The sequence below is a fragment of the Alosa pseudoharengus genome, unplaced genomic scaffold (assembly GCF_046254945.1).
Source record: "Alosa pseudoharengus isolate Yale_2024_CS ecotype anadromous, Long Island Sound unplaced genomic scaffold, YU_APseudo_1.1 YU_APseudo_1.1_scf_16, whole genome shotgun sequence".
Classification (NCBI taxonomy): Eukaryota; Metazoa; Chordata; class Actinopteri; order Clupeiformes; family Clupeidae; genus Alosa; species Alosa pseudoharengus.
In genome coordinates, this window is record NW_027468630.1 from 9732619 (window position 1) to 9747618 (window position 15000).

The window sequence follows — 15000 nt, forward strand, 5'->3', positions numbered from 1 at the left end:
GTGTGTGTGTGTGTGTGTGTGTGTATGTGTGTGCGCGTGTGTGTGTGTGTGTGTGCCCAGTGATCTTGTAAACAAGCCACTCCTGTGTTTCTGATCTCCTCTCCCTCCCTCTGCAGAGCCACTCTTTGGGGAGGCCACAGACAAGCCGCTCCTGGACTGCTGTGCCTGTGGCACCGCTAAGTACAGGGTGACATTTTATGGCAACTGGTCTGAGAAGATGCATCCCAAAGACTACCCCAGTAAGTGCCATTCAAACCTGGATGAACCCCTAGAAACAGGTGTCTTATTACTGCTGCACATGCACCTCTTATATAAGCACGTGTATCACAATGGATGGAACCTGCTATACATTACACATTCACTCTGTGTTCTTACCTCAGGCTAGAACTTGCTGCGTATACCTCATGTGCAGGTTATATAAAGTCCACACCATTAAGATGGCTATTTCACTCTCTGTTGGATCTCTGAAACATCTCCTTCACTGCAGACTGGTGATTGTGGTTTTCCCTAAAGACTACTCACTTAAAAGCTTGGTACATTCAAAATAAACTGTTGTCTATTGTGCCACACATGCTATGAAAAAGTAAATGTACCATGTAGTTCATAAAACTAAATCGGAACCTCATTCTCACATGTACAACAAAACATCTGTTACCCAAATAGAGCGTTGTTAAATTTACTGTGACAGAGTTTAAGGTAACCAGCCAATGTTTTAAAAATAGAAGTAAGAAAGGTAACAATGAAGCATGCTATAAATGACTACGTGAAGAGGAATGTTGGGTTCTGATGGTGTTGTTATTTACTTCATACTATGAATTGTCAAAATGTCACACTCAAAATAGCTGAATTTTGGTACTTCTATAATCTTGGCTACCAACAAAGACGCCTGCAGGCATCCAAAACATGCCATAGATGACTATGGCACAAGGAGAACCACAGAGCCTGCCTGCTGCATGGCCATGACTAACCCCACTGGAACAGTGTGTGCCACTAGTACATTTCGTTTTCGTCTCCTCCTCAAGAGATAGCAGCCACGTGTCCCTGATGACTAAGGCCATGACTGATTCACTGGTGCTCTGGATGTTCAGTCAGGCCTTATGCTGTATATGGGATTTCTTCACAAATGCCAGATTTGCCATTACATGTAGCTACCAAAACATAGGCCACAAACAGAATAACATGGGGTGAGGCCAAAGGCACTACCTATGCCTTGAATAACTCTTTTTAAAGCAATCATTAGTGAACAGCCTTAAAATTGTCTTAAAGATATGCAGAGTTACTTCAAGCTGACTGTTGGTTTTGGCTGTTATCGTCTAATTCCTTTGTTTTACTCATTCTACACTTATTAATGGCTGTGGCATGACAATGACACTCTTCACACAGTGCTAACAGAGAGACAAGAAACCCTAATGATTTTGTTTTCTGATTATGTCAGTGATTTTGTAGTGTCTGTGAGCGTAAGGCAAAGTGTGAAAGATCACTTCTCATAATGTACTGAGGTTCTGGGTTTAGAATAAAATGGTAACTGATAGCAGTGATGAATGTAATGTAGTGCAGCCATCAGCCGTACGTCTCCACATTCACTCGTCCTTTTCTGTGTAGTAGCTGATTAATCGCTTGTCTTTGCTTAAATGGCGGTGCTTAAATTTTGCTTGTGCAAGCTCCTACTCAGTCGATGGGTACCTTAGATGGAAGCAAGCTGAACTCACATCATACCTTGTATATGCTTGGGAAAAATGATTTAGCGTTTATATTGATGGCCTTTAGAATGTCTTTTCTCAGTCGAAAAATCATCTGTGTCCGCATATTACCTCCCTATTACCATGGAAGTGCTCTTGCACAAACTTTGCATCAGCCTACGCAGCCCCTGGCCATTGACAGTTTCTTTCTTGGTTTGACCTTTAACCTTGGCCAATTCAAAATTGCTATTACTTAAAACCGTGTTCTATAGCAGCAGTGGTGAATGTTAGCATGTCACTGCTGGCGTGGCCTCAGTGGTAGGCAGATGACACCTCCTTATGACCCTGACAACCCACTTACGTGCCCTAATGATTGCCTCTATTGCCACAGGACAAGCTAATGATGAAACTCCCAGCCATTATCCCAGTTTCGAAATGCTACATCAGCATGTGGTGTAGTCACCTCACCACTGAATTGTTTAAACATTTTTGAGCATTTTTGTCGGAGTTAGACTTTACCTTGGGGGTATCTTCAGTGTCAGTTCCTTCCAATGACATGTTTGTGAAAGAGGATTTAACTGCTTCCTAAATGTGACACCAAGAAATGACACCTACTGACAGCTATGCACCTCACAAAATGACTGTGAACGAGGCGTCTGAAGCCTACGCTTGCTCCTAGCCAGCCCTCTTGTCTTTTGCGGGGTGTTTGTGGATAACCTTGAGACGGCCTCGTTGGCAGTGAATTAAGCCGCCGGATTACTGCCGCTCTCCACTTGAGGTTGTGCACCCGCAAACACAGATCAATATACTGATTAGAATGGACTCCCAGAGTAAGATAAACCCAGAGATAGAGGTAGCTCTCTAATATATGAGCTTAACAGTCAGAGCAAAGAGGCAGGGAGAGAGAGAGAGAGAGAGAGAGAGAGAGAGAGAGAGAGAGACTGATTTTAGAGAGAGTTGGCATGGGCACCATCTTGAACTCTTAGAAAGACACATACAGAGCACATGCAGCTTGAGACAGACAATATCTACAAATATATAAATACACTATCACACACCAAACACAGACAATATCTACAAAGATATAAATACACTACCATACACCAAACAACACACATATGCTAACTCACAGGTGTAGTTAACATCTGAAAAGTAGCCAGTTGAATGGATGTATTATAGCACCTAACATACACTTGTCTTGCACTTCCCTGTAGTACTTACACTTCTGCACTCTCATCCTTCTGTAGTAGGATTTATCGTTGTAGTATTCATTTGTCCCCTAAATTTATACTATACCGGTTGCTAAATTTGCACAATTCTTGGACCTAGATGAGTCGCTTTGGACAAAAGTGTGTGTTAAATGAATAATTGTATACTGTAAGTGTATGTGTAAAGGTATAAAGCCCCTCAGGTTTACTCATGTTGAAAGTAGTAGAATGCAGCCCCAACACAGAATTTGAATAGTTAAGCCAGATATTAAACAGTTCTTTCCTGTGTCATTCATGGTAGCAGGATCTGGTAAAACAGAGCGCTTCACAACACCGATAGTACGGAACTGTCACCGCACCTTTCTATTTTTACAGCACAATCCGTCCACTCTCCATTCTCCCTTCAGCCACAAGGAGAACACGGCAGACACAACCGAATGAACAAGTGTCAGTGCCACACATTCTCATCATGAAGGTTATTCTGAATCAGGGCAACATGTTTTTTTATGTCCTCACTCACCTGAATTTATTGACTCCCACCCCCCCAACGTCCCCTTGTGTCCCCACCTCCCCCCCCCCCCTGCTTTGTATGCCTCACTTTCCCTTTTGCATGGGGACATTGCAGCCAGATGGGCCTTGGCTGTTCAGGCACCTTGAGACAAAGGCAGGGGAAGGTTAAAGAGGCTGCATTTGAAATGATGCTGGACTTGAATCAGGTGGCTGAGTAATGTGGGGAGATGGGGACACATGTCTCATCACCAGGCTCTAAGGGCTCTCCGCTTTGTGTCTCTGCCCTGCAGCAATTTGAAATCCCACCTGCAACTTTGATTGTTTTGTGTCATCTGAAAAAGCTTCTTCTCTTTTCAATGTGTGAATGTTATCAAAGGTCAGAGAAATAGACAATGGAAATAGACAAATAGAAAATGTAGTGCACCTCACCTAACAGGAGTAAACTTGAGGACAAGCAAGTGTTGCCTGTCCTCAAGTCCTCATTGAAATATCCTTTAATTGTATGAGAACCAGTCCCAGAGACTGACCAAAAGAAAGAGAGAGAGAGAGAGAGAGAGAGAGAGAGAGAGAGAGAGAGAGAGAGAGAGAGAGAGAGAGAGAGAGAGAGAGAGAGAGAGAGAGAAAGAGAGAGAGAGCTGAGTTGGGCAGAAAATATGAAAATAAGCATTCGAACATCAGACAGTAGTGCAGAGATTAGGCCCAGGTCTGACGGATTGTGAGGGATTAACCTCACTGAGGAACTGTAGGGTAAGCACTTCCTCTAAAGATGTGTATACAGTCCGTCACGCCGCAGGAATGGTGTAAATTGCAAAAGGAAATTAGATTGGAGGGATTTTGAACAGGACGCCAGGAGGGCCAAGTGGGAGCTGAAGAGTTTTGTTCTGAACAATTGTGCTTTTTAACAGTGACCTTTACTCAAACATAGTGCTTGTGTGACCGAAAAAGATAGAGTCTTAAAACTTTTGAGTGCTCATAGAAAGAAACAAAATGTATTTTGGAATTGGAATTATGCCTATTGTCAATGAGAAGTTGCTTTTTTTATCCTTCAACGAATATAGATTAAACAACAACAAAAAAATAATATTTCAAGAAGGTTTAATTTTTATGTCTTAACGACAGCACTTAACCTGATTGTGGAACTACCCATAGCGATGCCTTTTGCCAGAACCATTTTCTGGCAGTTAGGATGTCCGTTATACTTGTCCCTAGACTAATTATCTGTCAGAGAGGGTGTAATTGGGGAACACATCTCCCATCGATGTTCTTTCTGTGACAGAGAACCATAGGATGCCCCTGGGTCCTTATGTCAGAGGTTGACTTATCATGTCTCTTCTCAACAAGTTGGCCTGACCCGCTGCTATAAAAAAGTCTGTGTTAGAGATGCCGCAGCCAAAGGCTCTGGACCAGGGGAATGATCTGACAGACTCAGTGACTGATAATGTAGAGAGACAGCAGCAGCCAATCCAAATAAGTGGAAATTGGCTCTCGTAAGGGGCAAAGCAGACACAGCAAAGCAGCTTTGGAACAAGAGCCTGTTGGGAATGTATGGATTCAAGGATGCTGAATTCTAGCTAATTGTATTGAATTGTATACATACAGTACATACATACATACATACATACATACATACATACATACATACATACATACATTCATACATTCATACTTACATTACATTACATTCATAAATGTTTTAGATTATGTTTTTCATGTGGAGATATCCAGACATGGAAGGGTCACTTGCAAAACTGGTAGAGTTTAGCTGAACACCAAAACATCTACGTAATAAACTTTGCTGAAGAAAAATAATGAAAATACTTGTCCTTTATTATCACAGGGCGTGCCAACCACTGGTCAGCGCTCATTGGAGCCTCCCATTCAAAGAACTACGTGCTGTGGGAGTATGGAGGCTTTTCGAGTGATGGGGTCAAGCAGGTCGCAGAACTGGGCTCGCCTGTCAAGATGGAGGAAGAGATCCGCCAAAAGGTAGGCTTGTGGAACAGACCAACTTCTGAGGCTCATGCAGAATCCATCCACCCAAACCCTTTTAGAATCGAATGACGCAACAGATGAAGACAATATCCAAAGAGCCATATCTACTGACTAGTTAAAGAAGCCCTATGCAAGTCTGGTTATTCCTTCGCTGTTTCTGGGTTTTCACCTGATTTTGGCTCGCATTTTTCACGACATAGCTCCCCCTGCAGCTTCGGTAGCAAGTGACTGCTACGCTAAACCCCCACTAGCTAGCTAGCTAGCCATCAAGAAACCAAGCTAAACACATACAGGGCTCACAATAAAACGGTCGAGCAAACACATTGTTCAAGAGACTATCAAACCACATTACAAAAACGAAGTTCACCCAAGGGTAGGCTACTTACAATTTCAGCAGCAACAAAGCCAAGTCGGAGTCCGTTTTGCAGTCTTCTTAGAAACTACAATCTTACTACATTTTCGAGGCCTTCCGCCGAGTCACATCCGGATTTCTTCGGTCCGGGACCAGAAAGTTGCATATTCGTTTTTTCCGCTGAGAAGCACTAGGGGGAGACAAAGCACCCACCAAACGACCCAAAAAGTGTTGTAGAACCATCAGAACGACTCTCAACCTTCATAATTAAGGTAATTTTTGCTAAAATTGTTGCATAGGGCCTCTTTAATGTCTCACAATGTCACCAGGGCGCCGACAGCCAAATTGCAAGGCTGGTTCTCTGCCTGCGGGGCACTGCCAGCTATGCTAGGTGTCCGATTCTCCCCATCACACGTTTGTTTACCATCAAAATGACTGCAAAGCTGTTAAATTAAGGTAAAAAAAACTTGCTAATGAGTGATACTTAATAATCTGATGCAATACTGAACTCATCTTTTCCAGACAAGGGAATACGTATAATGTTACAATCATATCAAACTCATCTCTCTCAAATGAGGGAATAAGCAGCACAAGTTGCACAACACACTGCACGGATGCCGACATGGACGTTTGAGGAGAGGATTTGGTCTCCTATTGCGGTGCTTTTCTGTTCAGAATTAATGTCAGCCATGTCTACAGCCCCATGCTAACAAGGTTCGCTCTATCCTCAAATAAATACATTGCTCAGCACCTGCAGTTCCAAACAGTTACTGATTTAACACTAATCCCTCCCTGGAAATTGGGTAGGCAATATCCCTTTTGTCCTTGGAGAAGTCCGATAAGAATAATAATGGAAATTATAGGCAGGTTCCATACAGAGGAAGAGTGATAAAATTGCGTTGGGAAGGCGCTGCGTGGTCATTATATTACTTTGACGCTATAGCTGGGTAATTACGTGGTCATGGGAGAGGCCGATGGATAAGCCTAGCTAGAAGTTCGACAGTGTGCTGGGCTGGCTTCATGTGGTCCAGACGTTGATTTCTGTCAGTGGACAGTGTGTACAATCCTTTTCCTTTAGAGGAGATGTTTTTCTTTTGCAGAGGTGAAGAAATGCGATGGACATTTGCCTGTGTATGGAAACAGTGAAATAGATGGTGTCCTTGTGATGCATTTCAACTTACAGTCACGACTTAATTACTGTCAAACAAATGTGCAAATCCAGATTTGAATGCAAATCCAGATTTGAGTGTCCTTCCAGATTTTATGCTAACAAGGACATTTGAGCCAAAGCTCTCTCTCTCTCTCTGTCCTTCTCTCTTCCTTTCTCATCTCACATCTTTTTCTACCGTCCTTCTTTCATCTGTCGTTCCTCCCCCATGTCCTCCTCTCCTCTCCTCTCCTGCTGATCATCTGCTTGTTCTTGTGCTGTAGGCTTGTTGAGCAGATGCTCCCACGGAGTGCTTATTGAAAAGTAATGGAGACCCCGAGTCTCGGCACATAATGAGGACATTACAGACGTCAGTGGCCATGTGCGTGTGTGTGCGTGAGAGGAAACCTCTTAGCGCCAGAGCATTGACTGGGCTTATCTCCTCTCACTGTCCTCCACCTCACTCCTTTTCTTTTCCACACACACACGCACACACACACACACACACACACGTACACACACACGCACACACACACACACACACACACACACACACACACACACACACACACACACACACACACACACACACACACTCTCTCTCTCTCTCTCACACACACACACACACACACACACACACACACACACACACACACACACACACACACACACACACAGACTCTCTCTCTCTCACACACACACACACACGCACACACACACACTCACACACGGACGCACACACACACACACACACACACACACACACACACATAGAGACTCATACATGCAGACACAGACACACAACTCTCTCTCTTTCTTTCTCTCTCTCTCTCTCTCTCTCTCCCTCTCTCTCTATTAGACACCCTCCTCTGAGCATTAACATTTGCACAAGAGATAAGAGGCATGAATCTGACAAGAATGTCAGCCATTACGTTGGCACTGATATACGTTCTAGATACTGTAGGGCGTCATCGAGACTAATGCCGATAGTAATCGGCCATTCATTTCCTCGGCGCTCTGTGGAAGAGCGAAAAAAGCTCAGAGAGGGGCCGGATCGGATCCAGAGGGCTTCTCTCAGCACGTACGAGATGGCGTACAAGATTTATCAGCTCGGCGGGGCCTGACAGCTGGAGCGTTTACAATAATGCCCCAGACACATTCCCCCCCGACCTGTGTGTGCCAGCAAGACGCCAATCTGGACCAGCCGGCGTGTCCTCCTCACCGCCTCTCCATCCCCCACTGAGACGGGGCATTTTGATTACAGGGGTTGATCACCGTGGGTGGCTGCTTATTGAGTGATTGTGGCAGGCTTGCAAAGTGGGAGGCTTGAGAATACACGGTGAGGGAGCAGGATGGTGGGTGTGGGGTTGTGGTGGGGGTGGGGTGGGGTGTGCTGGGGGTGTTGGGTTGATGGGAGATAGAACAGATGCTGAGGGCTAAGGGTCGATTTCCCTCTATGCTATAAGGGCTCTGTTAGTGTCGGAGGGGCGCCACATAATCACCATCCTCCGCGGGCGTTTGTCCGATACAGGAAAATGACATTAGATTGTTGCTGCGATTGTGCTTGAGATCTCATCAGCTTGACCTGATGACATTTGGCTCGGGGGCTGTCATTCATGGAGGGAATGGCTTGGCCAGTAGTAGCTGTAGCCATTCCCCCCATCCCTGCGGTGATAATGCCACTACTTACACCTGAAGGATCAATAGTCACACTGATTGCTTGGCTTGAAGCAAAGCGCTGCATCAATTACCAGCTTCCCCAGAAATCAGTGCAGAAATCAGAGTGATGCGGCTGTGTTAATACGCTTGGACAACAGGGGGTGGGATTGAAGGGTGGAGGGTGGGGTGGGGGTGGTGTGTCTTTTCTCCAGCACTTTGGAAGGAAATTCAAGGTTACCTCCATTTTTTTTACCTAGAGGAGGTATTGATATGTAATGCCACACACTTCAGCTGAAGTATCAGAAGAACTTTTAAAACAAATTGAATGTTGCCATATGAGTAATGCGTTTTATGTAGTTGTACTATGTATGAGTGATGCATGTGCTGTTGTTTGCCATGGGCATGTTCTGTCACCGCGGTGATGATGTGGAGGGATGAGACAGGGACCCGGTACTCCATCACTGCTCCGCTCTGCTCTCGTCTCGTCTCGTCTCTTCTCTTCCTGCCGGTGACCTTGTCGAAATCCTGCCCAAGGTGAAGTAACCACGATGAATTTGAGCACTGGAGCAAGAAAATGGCCAGGCAGGGCTAAATGCTGACACAAACAAAAATCTGTCTTACCCACTGTGTTCGCCGTGAAAACAAGAAGTCAGGCGAGGGGTGGAGGTGTGTGTGTGTGTGTGTGTGTGGATGGGGCGGGGGTGCTGGGGGTGGAGGTGTGTGTGTGTGTGTGTGTTTGTGTGTGTGGATGGGGCGAGGGTGCTGGGGGGGTATAGCAGAGATGAAATTCAAATTGAAATTCACAAGGAGTGTAGGTGTTAGCCATGGGGGTTCAGAGAGCTCACCATTTCATTTGTCGACCCAAGGATGCGTGGAGGACAGACAAGCTCTTTATATATATATTTTGTCCCTCAGCACCCATCCTCAGATGATGACTTTATATTTTTTTTATTGCAGTTTGTCATCTTTTTAGATGTGTGCCACCATCTGTCTTTCTTTTCGTTTACACACTCCTCCTACCACACCCCCCTCCATACTCCTTTTACAGTCTGTGCTCTTTCGATGAAAGATCTCTTGGGAACTAACACATTTGGTTTCATTTATAGCCAGACAGGGTCCTATATCCATATTGCCATTGCCTGTAAAATCCTATGGAGAACGGTGGCAATCACGGCGGATTGATATACGTTTTCACGAAGCCAGAGCTCATCTCTTACTCCCCGTAGGCGATTTAATTGGAAATATAATAGCCGAGCGTCGCTGGAGTCCGCTGGGCACCCCCTTCCTTTCATTTTCATCTTTGGTATTCTTGAAAAAATCTCTCTGTGGTGTTTCACGTGTCTCTTGTACAACGCGCTCCTCTGTGCTGCCTGTGGTGCTTCGGTGGCCCTCGTGCTATTTACTTTGTGTTTTCACATGATAAAAGAGGCCTCGCGTCACAGCGTTGCTGTCAGAAGTCATTTCTCCAGTGGAACAGACTTCACCACAATAGGACGGGATGGTAGGCATTGGAAGCATACAGAGGGAGACGTTGGATGAGGATTGTATGAAACGGATACGACACTATTGTCAAGACGACTTCAGCCGACCTCTTCCTCCCAGCACAATATGACATGGCTCAGCTTTTCGCTCGACCAATGGGTTCTCGTTCGCTACCCACTGAGATTGCCTCTGTGTGTCAACTCTGATTTACAGCGGGAAAGCGAGGACATTTTATTTGAATATGTGTACGTTTTAACTCACTATGTGGGAACTGCTTACAAACTTAGTTATGCTTAGTGCTTATGGCTTTAACAGCATAGTGCCCCTCTTCACATTAGAATTAGCCAGACCACATGTTTCCTGTGAGTTTTCCGATTCGAAAGACAACATCATTGCTGTTTGGTTTAGGGGGACTGCTCGAAATCTGGGCACCCTAATGCCACTAAAGCACATCGCCGTCTGTCCTCACCCTCGCCCTCGTCCCTGATTCGTAATTTGTGCAGCCGGCTGCTTCCCAGATGGCTGTTGGCACTGGGGCGGATCTGGGCAGGTACTGGCGTTGAGTCGGCGGAGCGGCATTGCCCTGTGCTCAGCATGGCACTAATGAAATAGGCCGTGCAAATGGGCACCGCCCTGCGGTGACATCGTGGCTCGGTCGTGGATCAGTCCCACCGCTCAGCCTCCTATGGGTTGTGAAATACTCCATTTCCTCAAACAGCACACGGAGACCCCCCCGCCCCAAACACACACACACACACACACACACACACACACACACACACACACACACACACGTACACACACACATACACACACACACACACACACACACACACACACACACACACACAAACATTGCATTTTCTCAGACGTGTAAACAATCCCTGTGTTGGCGTGAGAACAGATGATGAAAGTGTCTGACAGCGAGAGCATTCTGACTAGCGAGGCCGCTAGACGGAGGTGAGAGCAGGAGCATTATATTTTCATGAAAGGGGCCACTTGACTCTTCTCTTAGGAGCGGGATCTCAGCCTCCCTGTCCTGCCTTCACCTCCGTGCTACTCTCCGCTGTAGGTTGCCTTTCATTTCCTTCTTTTTTTCTCACCGTGCCTCCGCTGCTGTTGTCAGTGTCAGCCTTCTGAGGGTCGCTCGGCCTCTGAATGTGGAGCTCAGCACTAAATGTGAGATCAGGAGCAACACTTCCTCTCCTTAAACGCTCCGCACTGTCTTGGTGCCTCCCTCTCTTTGACAGCTGCAAGCTTGATTCCACTTAGAGGTCGAGAGCAGAAGAGTTGAGTTCTTTGATCTTAGTGCCTCTGTTACTTTATTTTATTTATTTATTTATGTTTTTGTGGAAAGGTTGCACATGTTGTTAAGCAGGGACTGGGCTGGTAATAGGCTTATGTGGTTGTTGAAGGGCTTAGTGCTTAGTGCTTTAAGGACCTCAGTGGAAAGAAGCTTTCTAGCTTTATCGTGTTGTCCTTGCTAACTTTGGAGGAATGTGCATGAGAAGCTAGTTTCTGCATGTTTTCAACATATTAAACAGAATGGGCTTGGTGTTGGTGTAGTGGGTGAGGGACTGCGCTAGCATGCAGTGGACATGAAGTGTTAGCATGCAGTGTTTGAATCCTGTATTCTGCTGTTGTACTCCTGAGCAAGGTCTATAACCCTGACTTGTTCCAGGGGTGCTGTTCCTGCAATTGGTCTTTGTAAGTCGCTTTGGATACAAGTCATCTAAATAAATAAATAAAATGAAATCATTCAATCAATCAGTTAATCAATCAAGTGAGCCACGGAGAAGACGGTATGTGGTTGTTTGGTGTCTCTTTTTTAGATGTGGTGGGTACGTTCAGCGGAATGATAATCCTGCTGCTGGCTGTTGGATGCTAGTGTGGTTCACGAAGTCGATGGGTTTTTACTCTCCATCCTTTTTCTCTTGCTCTTTCTCTCTCTCTTTCTCTTTCACCTAATTGCTCCCACTTTCTCTCTCTCTTTATTTCTCTCTCTCTCTTGCATGCGTGCATGTACACACATACACATGCACACACACACACACACACATACACACACACACACACACATGCACACCCCATGGGGAAGTCAAGATTGTATTAAGTAGTAGTAGGCATATAGTGCATCGTAATTCACACCACCCATGTTGTGACGGTAAATTGTGTGTGTTGCGTTAATGAATTTCTGCGCACATGATGACTCATAAAGCCAAAGTGGTACTACAAGTAACAACACGTCAACACGCAGAAAAATGACTTTTATTTACGGCGGCCATGGCACTGTGCCTGTGGCAGAGGTTCAATGAGACACTCAATAAAGCAAACCTTACCCATGTGTGATTTCCTTCGTATACTCTTTGGTAAAACACAGTGTGTATGTATGAAACTTTACAAACCCAACGGTATTTTACTGAACATAAGCATAGGAAACCATCCCAGGTGATTAAGGGAGACGACAGAGCCAGGTATTTTACACATTAGATGGAGACAGAGCCAGGTATTTTACACATTACATAGAACCAGGTATTTTGTCCCTTGCTCTGTGTAGCCTCAATGCCAAGCGATACCAAGATTTTCACCAGAGTAGGTGACATCTGCTTGGTGATCTATGGCAAGACAGCTGTTACTGCACCAGTCCGCCTTACCCACAATCCTCTTGTTCTCTGTGCCAATTTATCTTCATACAGGCTTCCTGATTGAAACATAAATTCTACAGCACACACACTCTTACTCACACAATCTCTTCAGACACCGAAGGATGTGTTTCTTTCAAAAAAGGATTTTGATCTACAAGACAGAAACTGCTCGGAACCTGGATGTGTTTAAAAAAGGGGAAGCATTTGTTCGGTGATTCTCAAGCAAGCAAAGAATGCTTGTTTTTGTCTGACAGAATGACAGATTTGACAAGGAGCAGTCAGCATTCAGCTGGCGGTTTGTATTTTTCCTTTTGGAGAAATAAGAAAAACATCTTATCTTTTCTTCCCCCCTAAAAAAAGATCACGGGTAGGAGCACATCTAACACGCTCTGTCGAAGGCTGCAGCCAAACCCTTTAATTGATGAAGTGAAAGGGGAGCAATAGAAGTGCATTCATTAGCAACGCTGCAGTATTGATTGGATATTCATTTTAAGTGCCAAAAAAGAGAGGAGGGAAAAAAAGTGATTTAACGAGATGTGTGCTTTCCTGGCATCGATGCAGCGAACAAGCGTGCGAGTGGGGTGTGTTGGAACAGAATGTATGCTACTCCCATGGAAGAATGTGCCAGTGAACAGTCTAATCTCATACAAACACTACAACCGCTGCTTACTGTGTCTATGGTGGAGATTTGGAAGCAACTTCATATAAATAACAGATTCTAGGACAAACATCAGTAAGTATCAGAGAGAGAGAGAAAGAAAGAGAGGGATAGAGAGAGTGAGAGAGAAAGAGACTAGAGAAGGAAAGGGAGAGAGATTGTGATGGGCCTGTTAGTTTCTACTCCTCATTTCTCTCCCTCTCCCTTCAAAATGTTCTACACTTATTTACTCTCATCAGCTTATCTGTTCCTCTCTGGAGTACCACCCTAATGAGTCTGTTCATCTCTGCGTCATGGGGGAATGACTTTCCCCTGTTCCCCTTTAATGGATGGCATAATACTGATCATAATGGCAGTGCCACCCCCCCCCCACCCCCCTCCTCTTCACCTCACCTACTCTCCTACTCGGCTGGGGAACATGAGGGCTTAATGAATTTGGGATGTTTGTCAAAGCCTCCTTCCTTCCACACTCCATTAGTTTTAATGCGGCTTTTGTGAAGTCCCTGCTTGCGTCAAGCCCAGCATCAGAGAACGTCAAAGGTGTGCAGGGGTTTTAAGGGCGACTATCTGAATGAACTAGTTGGTATGTGTGGGGGCATGGGAAGCAGAAACAATCTCATCCTTAATTTTAGTGGTTAATGATCGTTTGTCGGAACGTAGTACATATCTGCTGAGGTAGTAGATATCTATCACATATTTTAATGTGTTTTAGTGTTTTTTTTTTGTGAGTGTGTGAAGCAACAACAAAAATTACATCATTACTTCAATCAGCAAGATCAACATTTACAAAATGACATTGCTTCTTTAATTGTCCAAATGAAACTGTGCTTCTCAGTAGCACAGATCTCATTGTTTAATAGACACACAGAACGAGAGAGGAGGGATCTTGCTAATGTATTACTGAACACAAACCTTGCACAAAAATAGGAGGGTCGTATTAATAGAGCCTCTACCAAGTGCTAACAGGAAGACAAGTGGTGTTTTAAATGGGGTCAGGGTGTAGAGGGGATTGCAGTCTGCAGTGTGCTAAATCCTCTTGTCAAACAGCCGTGTGAGAGGAAGGGTTTGAGTCGGTGAATGAGGCGAGTGGCTCCAGCAGTTCTCACGCAGCCTTAGTCTGCTCGAAATGTGGGAATCAGGCGCGCTCCATCCTGTGAGTCATGATGCAGCTGGGAAAAAAGACCGTTTGGCCATTTCCAAACGAAATGCTTTTACCACTGGACATTTCTCTAGCATGAACTATTCTGTGCCACATGGTCAATCCCTGATGCTCCTTTGAAAGTGTTTTTCTTCAAGGATTAAAATGATGGCCAGTTTGGTTTCTGTCAATCCACAAGTGGACAATTGGGAGAGGGCATAGTTCAGTTCAGTATTTACTTTCAAGTTTCAAAATGTTCATTTTCAGAGTGTGGATTTTGCATTTGTCTTATCATTGGGTTCCCATGTGTATGGGCCATTTCACTAATAGAAGATACTGTACTACGCAGTGGCTTAGGGAGAGTCTTGTCTTCCGTTCTGGCCCTCTGTGTGTATTAGATAGCTGTAATTTCCCTCGGGTTAGACATGCCAGACTTTCTCTTTGTAATTGCGTAGAATAAGATAGATATTCTGTCAGAAAGCCCTGTCAGGCATATGCTTTGTGTAGACATGTTCCGTGGGATGATGTCT

The 15000-nt window shown here is 44.9% G+C and overlaps 1 protein-coding gene across 2 annotated transcripts in view; it reads left to right on the forward strand.

Moving 5' to 3' along the window:
• spon1a (spondin 1a) overlaps positions 1 to 15000 on the forward strand; it is a 94669-nt gene that overhangs the window by 22677 nt on the left and 56992 nt on the right. For both annotated transcript variants that reach the window (XM_076288072.1, XM_076288073.1), the window contains exons 5-6: positions 117 to 239; positions 5235 to 5383. In XM_076288072.1, coding sequence (XP_076144187.1) covers positions 117 to 239; positions 5235 to 5383 — 272 coding nt within the window. The remainder of the gene's footprint in view (positions 1 to 116; positions 240 to 5234; positions 5384 to 15000) is intronic.